The 11,043-nt window shown below is 40.1% G+C and overlaps 1 protein-coding gene across 1 annotated transcript in view; it reads right to left on the bottom strand.

The window, feature by feature from the left end:
* flvcr2a (FLVCR heme transporter 2a) overlaps positions 1 to 9,714 on the bottom strand; it is a 20,652-nt gene extending 10,938 nt beyond the window's left edge. The window contains exons 1-5 of the mRNA XM_037695369.1: positions 9,521 to 9,714; positions 9,466 to 9,489; positions 9,163 to 9,337; positions 4,430 to 4,571; positions 453 to 593 (exon numbers count right to left, since the gene is read on the bottom strand). Coding sequence (XP_037551297.1) covers positions 453 to 593; positions 4,430 to 4,571; positions 9,163 to 9,337; positions 9,466 to 9,489; positions 9,521 to 9,714 — 676 coding nt within the window. The remainder of the gene's footprint in view (positions 1 to 452; positions 594 to 4,429; positions 4,572 to 9,162; positions 9,338 to 9,465; positions 9,490 to 9,520) is intronic.
* Positions 9,715 to 11,043: the final 1,329 nt, after the last annotated feature.

The following is an 11,043-nucleotide window of genomic DNA, read 5'->3' as shown; positions in this document are numbered from 1 at the left end:
TAATAATAATAATAATAATAATAATAATAATAATAATAATAATAATATATAAATGTCGCTGCAGCTTTGAAAAAAAAAAATCTGCGTTATTTCCAAGCTATACAACATCTAAAACAAATTATTCCAATATTTTATCACTTGGTGACATTATAGGACTGACTATTTTACATTTGGCTTTTTTAATTGTTCACAATTTTAATATTGTTATATTGCTTTGAAAGCATTATAATTCATAAATGTGTAGTTGAAACTTATTTGCTTTCCCAGTATTGATTTTTGGACACCACAAGTGGTGCAAACATGTCACTTTACGCTGAACAAACATGATATCGTGCACCTCCTCTTCTATTTTAAACACATTTCACATTTGAAACAATTATCACATTTAAATTATTTTCTCCTGCCAGTCTTTGTGGTAAAGTACAAACAGGGGAAAATCATGAGGAACCAACCATAGCTGATCACAAGCAGCATGAAGGGTTTATTCCGCAGCAGTCTCAGGATGGAGGCCCTGTAGGAGTACTCATCGGGGTGGGAGTTCCTGGCCAGAGCCTGGGACTGGGTTGGAGGGATCTCTGGTCTCTCTTGAAACACTAAAGAAGAAACACACAAACACAAACAATCAAAAAGACAATCTAGTGTTTCATCGTGCCTATAATTGTAGTAAATTATCCGTTTGATGTTCGTTGACAGAATAGTGGAACTTGGGAGTGTGTACACTTTTGTTTACATGGAACTACAAGAGAAGATAAATCCCTGTCCCAGGAGTTTGGACCATTTCAGATGATGATGTCACTTTCAAAACCGTCAGATTATCAGTGGGTCATAACATACTGCCAACATACTTTACATCAATTCAGTTTTGTTTTCTTGGCCTGCTTTGACTTCTGTCAAATTTATTATGTTTCTGTTTTTTTTCCCCCTTTTACATACTTATACACACGCATACACACACCTCGATAACTAAATTGGAACAAAGTATTTAAAAGAATGCAGGCTGACTTTAGTGACGAGGTACTACTATAGTATAAACTACCACATGATTTTTATGACTCAAACAAAAGTACCATCAACAATACCCACGTCAGAAAGATTTTAATCAAATCCCAAAGCATGAATTCCCTCACACAACGATCCTGAATATATGTATCAAGTAAATGCATAATTGTGGCAGGGTGAAAGGTCAGTTTCACTGACAATGACGTTGATGGTGTGACTAGACAAACGGTTCAATTAAAGAACGTGTAAGAACATGGAACTGTGGCTGTCAGCTGCAATCTGACGATCTTTATCGGTTTATGACCAGCAGCTGATCCAAACAGTTTTATGATCAGAGTAGTAGACTTCACCAGTTACCACTGGGATTTCTTTGGTTGAAGTGGTTTGAATAAAAATAGATCCAGTGTGAAACCATAGTCTGATGATGCAGTGCTGCACTTTTTCCACATTTTGTTATGTTACAGCCTTATTCCAAATTGTATTAAATTAATCTCTTTCCTCAAAATTCTACACACAATACCCCATTAGGACAATGTGAAAATTAATGTTTTGAGATTTTTGCAAATTTATTTTAAAAAGAAAGAAACCAATTCATATTTAAGAATAATAATTTAACATTAATCTGAGGAGCAGACTGCTTTGAGTTTAACCCCATCGCAGAACTCTCACTCTTAATGGTGAACTAAAGTTCATTAAAAAAGTTCATTAGCAGGAGTTTGGATTCGGGACACGCCTCCAGAACCCGTTCTGAAGTTCGGTGGACATCCAGGCTGATCTGAGCAGAGTTGGGTCTGAGTAATGGTGGTGGAAAAGAGGCATAAGAAATCATATTTACAGAAGTATGCACAGCCTTTGCCATGAAGCTCCAAAATGAACGTACTGTTTCCACTGATCATCCTGGAGATGTTTCTACAACTTACTTGGAATCCACCTGTGGTAACTTCAGTTGATTGGACTGGATTTGGAAAGAGACACACCAGTCTATGTAAGGTCCCACAGTGGACAGTGCATGTCAGAGCACAAACACCAAGTATGAAGTCAAAGGAATTGTCTGTAGACCTCTGAGACAGGATTGTGTTGAGGCACAAATCTGGGGAAGGATACAGAAAAAATGTTGCTGCCTTGAAGCTCCCAATGAGCTCAGTGACCTCCATCATTCCTAAATGGAAGAAGTTTGGAAGCAGCAGGACTCTTCCTAGAGCTGGCCCGCTGTCTAAACTGAGTCATCGGGGGAGAATGGCCTTAGTCAAGGAAGTGACCAAGAACCTGATGGTCACTCTGTCAGAGCTCCAGCGTTTCTCTGTGGAGACAGAAGAACCTTCCAGAAGGACAAACATCTCTGCAGCAATCCACCAATCAGGCCTGTGTGGTAGAGTGTCTAGACAAAAACCACTCCCTAAAAAAAGGCACATGACAGCTCGTTTGTTAAAAGGCACCTGAAGGACTCTCAGACCATGAGAAACTAAATTCTCTGGTCTGATGATACAAAGATTGAACTCGGGTGTGAATGCCAGGTGTCATGTTTGGAGGAAACCAGGTCATCACCAGGCCAATACCATCCCTACAGTGAAGCATGGTGGTGGCAGCATCATGCTATGGGGATTTTTTTCAGCAGCAGGAACTGGCAGACTAGTCAGGGTAGATGGAAAGATGAATGCAGCAATCTACAGACACCCTGGATGAAAACCTGCTCCAGAGTGTCCTTGACCTCAGACTGGGGCGACGGTTCATTTTTCAGCAGAACAACCCAAAGCACATGGACAAGATCTCAAAGGAGCAGGACCACTCAGTGAAGGTCCTGGAGGGGCCAAGTTAGAGTCCAGACTTGAATCTGATTGAACATCTCTGGGGACATCTGAAAATGGCTGCACAGACGTCTCCAACCTGATGGAGCTTGAGAAGTCCTGCAAAGAAGAATGGGACAAACTGCCTAAAGATCAGAGCGCTCAGCTTGAAGCTTCATGTTCAAAAAGACTGGAGGCTGTCATTGATGCCAAAGGTGGCGCAACAAAATATTAAGTAAAGGCTACATATGAATACTTACGTAAATGTGAGTTCTTAGTTTTCTATTTTCAATTAATTTGCAAAATAAAAAAACATATTGTCATAATGGGGGATTGTGTGTAGAGTTTTGGGGAAGGAGATTAACTGAAAACAATTTGGAATATGGCTGTAACATCACAAAATGTGGAAAAAGTGAAGTGATGTGAATACTTTGCAATACTTTGTATTTGTGATTTTATACCATGGACAGCTTGTAGACCGTCTTATGAACAGACAGATGGAGACAAACTGGGGAACAAAGGGTTGGATGTTTATGTGTTCCTGGTCGTGGTCCATGAGGTGTCCAGCTGTGCAGTTCGATATTTTTATGTCAAAAATGTTATCAGTTTAGATTTCAGACATAAAAATTGTCCACAAACTTTGTACAGACGGCCGGCAGCATGCATTCCATCTTAGGACAGGATGTACTGTGCATTGTTTCTAGAAACGTTGTAACCATTTATAAACTTCACAAATGTCAATCGCATGTTTTAATTTATTTCAGATCTTAATGTGACTTGTGGGGGGGAATCAAACCTTGCAGCTTCCAGATTTGACATTAGTTTCTTTAGATAGGATTTATTGTAAATACAGCTTTAAACCTGATTTATTTCACTCAGACACCAGTGAGTTCTGATCACCGTGTGCAGCTCCCGAGATAGTGCAACATTGTGCCTAAAAAAGATCCCTACTTGGCAACACAGAAGCAAAGTTCCCCAACAGCACGAGATTATGAAGTGATGCGAGTCAAGGATTAACACTGTCTGTCTGATTGAAATACTGCTGTTCTTATTAATGCTACTAAGAGTTTCACACAATTTGCACACGTTTAAAATGTGTCAAAGACAATATGTAAACCATTTAAAAGGAAATGGAAGCAAACTAACTGCATATGTCTGTTTTTTTTTTTTTTAGTTGGCAGTGGAGGTGAATGGGAATAAATCAACTGCACGGCCTCTATGACTTCCTGAGATCTTGCTTGCATTTCATAATGTGTCAAATCACATCCCATCAAACAGTCGACAATTACAGCGATTACTGCAGCTGCAGCGGAGTTTTCAGGAGGCAGAACATCTATGGGACACGATCACTGGCTGAGGAACAAGACAACCAGACAGGAAGCTCTTATCTAATCCTGCAAAACTCACATCTGATGATTGGCTGTCATCTCCAGAAATAACCAAACTCCACTGAGATGTGCAAGAGGATAATATGATGCAACACTAAGAAACGTCCATATATGTTGAGTACGCAAGTACAGAACACAGGCAGCATTGAAGCATTCGTTTCAATGTGTACTTGTATGTAGCTGAAATGACAAAGCCTCTCCGACTCTCCGCTTCGTGAGCCGGCGTGTGCAAAGACTCACCTTATTTTAAAAACTTACCAATGAGCACAAGCACAAAGATGACGGTGGCCACGCCTGCGCAAATATAGAACATGACTCGGATGTGACTCGCCAACTCGTCCAGATCGTCCACATTGGGCACAAGGATGGGTGGCACCAGGAAGCCGATGGCAATACCCAACTGCAGGAGGACAAACAAAAAGTTAGAAAGAAAGAAAAAAGACACTGTGTACTCACACAAACGCACACCCGTTCACAAATACAATGATCTCTACAGGAGCGGAAAAAGTCGTAGGTGAATATTAATCGTGGCAACATTGGAACGGCATTAAAATAAACTGAAGTAAAACTTTTAACACTCCAACTCGGCTCTTAACCTCAATGACCGATATATATTCTCATGAATGTACACGCAGAAGACAAGAAAGCTTTCCTAATTGGAAAAAAGGTCCTCTGCTGTAAAAATGATCCCAAAGGGACAACAAAGGTCAACAAAACTGTTGAAAATAAAGAAGCTTGTTAAAAGGCTGTCATACATCCCAGACACCCCAAGTTCAGACTGTGCACCTGTTGCCCTAGTCTAAAAGCTAAAAACTTTACACTCCTCGTGTTACATAACCACCAAAAAACTATTAATACACATGTACTTACCTTGCAGATTACATAAAACAAAGGTCAACAGATTCATCTTTGTGCAACCGTACAGTTGTTTTTTTTGTTTCTGGAGCATTTATAATGAAAGGAAGTTATAAAAATGAATCAAAATATGCAAAACAAAATGCCACACAAGCACATCCCGAGCTTCACAAGACCTTCTAAAAACATACTTTGATGTGAACTATTTCTGAAGGGCCCATGGGAATATGTGAACCGATTGGGCCTGAAAACCTGGAAGTTTCAGAGTCGGGGACCGGAGCCAAAGCAGATAAGACGTGGTGAGCGAGTAAACATCTATGACAATGTGTTCTTTTGTTTTAACCGCTTGGGAGCCGGACGAAAGCACAAAATACAAACGAACGCAACAATGATGGATGCTGTGCTTTGTTTAACAGGTGAAAGAGGACACACTTCAAATGATGCTAAAATAGCCGAGGTTAAAGAGTCCAACAGGGACGTTGCATTTAGCCAAGTTTCAGGTGGAGAAGCAAAGGGTTCAAGAGGAAATGTCAACCACCAGCAATTTCCCCCAGCTAGAAAAAACAAACCAAACGAACAGACATGAAGGAAATCACTTTGAAGCGTTAAGACAATATCTCCCTTTGTTACGGGAAGATTTGAGCTACTGCACAATCTGTCCCTTCGCCGTTTTCCCCAGTTTAAAACTCTGCTTTTCAACTTGATGATTTTTAAGATCAAACCTCCCACACTTTCACTCAGTCTAAAATATTTTTGTAAATCCAGCATAAATATGATTTCCTAAAACTCCAGTGGAGCAGACCTGAGCCACAGGGACTTCAGTCTGGATGGGAGGCCCAGCTGTGGTCATCGAACACACAAACTCTAAGAAGGTCGTGGCGTACATGCTGGGGTCAGACACGCCCATCTTGATCCAGGCCCCGATGTAGCTGAAGGCAGAACCCATCACCACAACATCTCTGATGCCCCGGCTGTCGAGGAGCCGTGCGACAGGCCCGATGAAGAGGAACGTAGGTGAGGAAGATCATAGACAGTCAACAGCCATGATGCACTGCAGCCACATGAACACAATCATCATTAAATTTTTCAGTCTTTCTCCCTCCTTGGATGGCATTAATCTGGCCTCAAGCTCTAATGTTGAAAATCTTGGTGTAATTTTTGATCAGGACATGTCTTTAAACCCCCACATTAAAAACATTACTAGAACCACCTTCTTCCACCTGCGTAATATCAATAAAATTAGAAGCATCTTAAAAATGATGCAGAAAAACTGGTTCATGCATTTGTCACGTCTAGACTGGCCTATTGGAATGGCTTATTATCTGTGTGTCCAAAAACTTCTTTAAAACATCTTCAGTTAAAATAAAATGCTGCTGCCAGAGTCTTAACTGGAGTTAGGAGAGATCATCTCTCTCCAGTTTTAGCTTCTCTCCACTGGCTCCTTGTCAAATCCAGAATTGAATTCTAAATCTTACTTCTAACCTACAAAGCCCTCAACAACCTAGCTCCATCTTATTTTTGAGATCTTGTTGTTCCAGATTTTCCTAACAGACCACTTCACTGTCAGACTGCAGGCTGTCTCGTGGTTCCTAGAGTTTCCAAGAGCAGAATGGGAGGAAGATATTTCAGTTATCAGGCTCCTATCTTGTGGAACCAACTTCCAGTTTCTGTCCGTGAGACTGACACATTGTCCAGTTTTAAGACTGGACTTAAGACTTTCCATCCATCCATCCATTATCTTCCGCTTGTTCTGAAGTCGGGTCGCAGGGGCAGCAGCTTGAGCAGGGAGGCCCAGACATCTCTTTCCACAGCCACATCTTCCAGCTCTTCTGGGAGGATTCCAAGGCGTTCCCAGGCCAACAGAGAGACAGTCTCTCCAGCGTGTCCTGGGTCTTCTCCGGGGTCTCCTCCCAGTCGGACATGCCCGAAGCATCTCCCTCGGGAGGTGTCCAGGGGGCATCCTTACCTTTCCTTTTTGATAAATCCTATAGTTTGGGTTGGCTTGTTATGCAGCTATAGGTTTAGACTACTAGAGGACAAATTGACCTCATTTCTTAAAACGAATTGTTAAAACTAAATAGTTTCATTTGAAATTATTTTTATCTTAACATGTGATTCTTGAGCTGCCATTGTGTATCTGTTCTTCCTTCCCGTTCCTCTCAAACCCATCCGGTTGAAGCAGATGGTCCTGAGCCTGGTTCTGCTACAGGTTTCTTCCTCCTGAGGGAGGTTTTCCTTTCCACTGTCGCCTTCATGCTTGCTCAAGATGAGAGTCTGTGATGGAGCAGTCTGTCCCTCAGATAAATAATATTAACTTACTTTTAAAGTATATAAATATTTCTGTTCAGTGTCCTGAGATGACTTCTGTTGTGGCTATAAAACTATCTGAATTGAATTTAAACTAATAAAAATCAAGATGGTAAATGAAATGGATCAAAACTTAATATTTAGAGATAAAAACAACTGATACTTTGGAGGGGTGTTGTATTTTATATATTAGAACAAAACAATGTAGCTTTTTAAAAAAAATGTTTTTAAACCAGCAACAAAGACATTCCAAGTCAGCAGTGAAAGATTGGATAGAATAATGACTAACTTCACCCTGCAGATATCCTAATCATCTGGGTTTTTTTTTTTTGGTTTTTTTAGCTCAATGGAAATTTCCTAAACTTTTAGCTGCAGTAACCACCCCCTCATCTGTCTCCAGCCTCTGGCTCAATTTCAGATTGAAACACAAAACTAAAACATGAATGGAGCATGGACAGTGATCATACATGTACTAAATTACATGTATTCGAGTACGTGTATGGCTGTGGTCGAGGCTGCCTCAGGTTTGTGTTATATTGTTAAAAACACACACAATAAAACAGCTGAAACAGATTATAAAACAGACTATGTTGCGTCTAGTTTCACAGCTAAAACGTGTTCAACTTTTAGGTTAAGTCTTAGAGATGAACAGGTTTCATAAATAACTTTATAATCTGTTTATATCTTTTGGCTTTTAACAAATAAAAGCTAAAAAAAAAATTTGGAAAGAGTCTTTAGATCGTCACAGCTGGAGTCGAGCAGCTTGAATACACAGCTAAATCAACAGGATGAATAAAAAAATGCACTTTACCTGCAAAAGATGGCGACATTAACAATATTTTCTACTGAGGCTCACTAAAATCATACCTTATAAATTATAAATCACTGTACTTGAAGTTGAATAAAACATGCAGTCAATGGAAACGAGTGGAAAGGTTAGAAAATGCAACTTGGCCTCATAATAAGTACAAATGATTATTTAAAGTATTGGGACTTTCTGGCAGATGCAGGTAAACAAAGACTTGTGTGTTTTCTGCACATTTGTATAAATGCACCAAAATAACAGCGATGATTCAAACAATTACTTTAAAATCTTATGAATTGGTTCATTTGACACTTCACTTAAGGAGAAATAATTCTCAAGTTCATGTTTGTTTCTGGATTTGCAGGTCAAAAAGGTTTACAAAGTGCAGGGCCCACTTGTAAAATGATTGCCAGCGTGGTTTTTCCTCTTAGCCATAAAAATAACTGCGCTATTTCTGAGAAAGTTGGAACATTGTCTTATAAAACAAAAACGCATTAAGGCAAAATGGATAAATGAATGAATGAATAATGTGAATCTAATAATTTGGTTAGCTGGCAACAGGTCAGAAAAAAAGTACTGGTTGTGATCCAGAGAGGCTGCATCTCTGGAGTCAGAAGTAAAGATGGGCAGGGGTTCACCAGTCTTTAAAACCTGCATCTAAATATTGTGGAACAATTTAGAGTAACGTCCCTCGATGAGAAATGTGTTAGACTTTAAATATGTAAAAGTTTATCATATTAAAATGTTTCAAAAATTGTTGCCATCTTAGCTTTTTTTTTTTTTATTAATGGACTGAACAAAGTGGAAATGATCTGTGCAGATTTAAATTTCAACATTTTCTTTGGAAACCAGATGCCCATCATAGAGAGGAGAGGGATCATCTGGTTCAACAAGTTCTTAGTTTCAACATTTATTACGGTTACAAAATTACATCCTGTTTTTATTGACTTTTTTCCACAACTTCCCATCGTTTTTTTTTTTTTTTTTAACTGGGCTTGTAATAAAACATCGCCTCTTAGCTCACCTGATTCCCAAAAACCCCGATGGAGCAGGCAGTGGAAACCTCGTTGACTCCGAACCAGGTGGACGCCAGACTGGAGGGCATCCCGAGGATGAAGATCTGAGCCAGAGAGCTCGCGCCCTGTCCCAGCATGGTGACCCAGAACAGGTCGGGCCTCGCGCTGGCCACCTTTATCCACGTCCCTGCGCAGTTGAGCGCGTTCGCCAGGAGCGCAGCGAAGCGCAGCCCCTTCTTATCCAGAATCCACGTGGCTGGGAATATGAAGGGGATATAGGCGAGCATGTAGATCATGGAGAGCCAGTCCACAGCGATGCCCTCCACGTTGTAGAACTTCATGATGATGTTGGTGATGATCCCGTACTGGATCCATTGGTAGGCGTTGCACAGAGAGTAGGAGCTGAAGAGGAACGCGATCACCCAGCGCCTCCGGTACAGACGCGTCTGGAGCGCACAGTCTCCGTTTGGGGCGCGCTCAGTTTGGACCGTCACATCTGGACCTTTGGCTTCCAGATGTTGGCCGTTCCCTGCGCCATCCTGGAGGCTGCTGTTCCCCATGACTCGGTTAAAATAATGTAAAAACAAGTTCTCTTAAAACAGAGAAAATACTCGGAGCGGACACGTGACGGTGTCACTTTCGATGTGATGAAAATGTCAGGAAGTTGTTCTTTAGAGAGCTGAGCCGAACTTTCCGAGATCTCTCCTTTATTATCGGAGCTGGGGCGACTTTTACTCCACCAAGCTGCTGAGATAAGAGATGACAGAGGTCCTCCTGCGACCTCGGTTCTGTTCAATAAACCTCCTTTAAACAACGCTCCTCCTCCATCTGAAAGAATGTTTGGTTCTCCTTTGCTGCCTCAGCTGTTAATCTGCTTATTAAATCCCTCCTGCAGGAGCAACGAGGCCTGGCAAACATTTAGCTGTGAAAAGTCAGAAATCAGGTGCGTTAATGAGGGCTGCGGCCCATTTAGAGGAACTGCTCATTTGCTCACAGCAGCTGAAGAAGTGGAACGCAGCCCATGTTGACACATTAAATATCATGGGACGTCTTTTGTGCTACAAATAGTGAATATTGCTTTTTTTTTTTTAATCTGATTGTCTTTCTGCACGTTTTGTGGAACTTATTCCTGAATACTTTGTGCTTTTTTTTTTTAGATGTTTATAAATGAGAAAGCTCATCCAGGGGACTACATTTTTTGTGTGTACTTTTTATGCTTTAAAATATTTAACTTTATTTACCACACATAATTTCACCTGTTTATTATGCTAAATTTAGCTTTAAGCCACACTTGTGCTACTTTTTACTATTCTGCTAAAGTTTTACTTTGACATTAGCTCGTTTTAGCTTTTGCCTATTCTGTAAGATTTTAGCAGGCATTCTGCTATTGTTCAGCTTCCTTTAGCTTTGACCCTCCTCCCGGTCTTGGGTCAAAATTAAAGCCTTGTTTGTCATTTTGACCCAAGGTCAGCAGGAGGGCTTGGTTTTAGCTTCTTTAGAAAATGTCAGCAGTTATTCAGCGCTTAACGTTAACTGTGAGATTGCAAAAAATTGAACATTTTGTTTATTTTTAATAAATCTAATGTGATAAAAGTTTTTTCAACTAAATTAAAATTTATAAAATATTTAGGTTAATGCATCGTGCAGTTTTTGGGGTGTTATTTCATTTTATCACCACAAGGTGGCAGGATTCACCTGAAAATGTTTTTTTTTTAATCAGAATCAGTTTATTATTATAAATAGAAGTTAAATACAGTATTCACAAATATATCACACACACGTGTGTGTGTATGTATGTATAATATATATATATATATATATATATATATATATACACACTATATGTGTTAATATATATACTTACAATAAGTATGGGCGTCGTGTAGGGA

The sequence above is a fragment of the Nematolebias whitei genome, chromosome 21 (genome assembly GCF_014905685.2).
Source record: "Nematolebias whitei isolate Nwh7 chromosome 21, NemWhi1, whole genome shotgun sequence".
Taxonomy (NCBI): domain Eukaryota; kingdom Metazoa; phylum Chordata; class Actinopteri; order Cyprinodontiformes; family Rivulidae; genus Nematolebias; species Nematolebias whitei.
The sequence above is the reverse complement of the archived record's forward strand: the minus strand, read 5'-3'. Positions and strand labels throughout refer to the sequence as shown.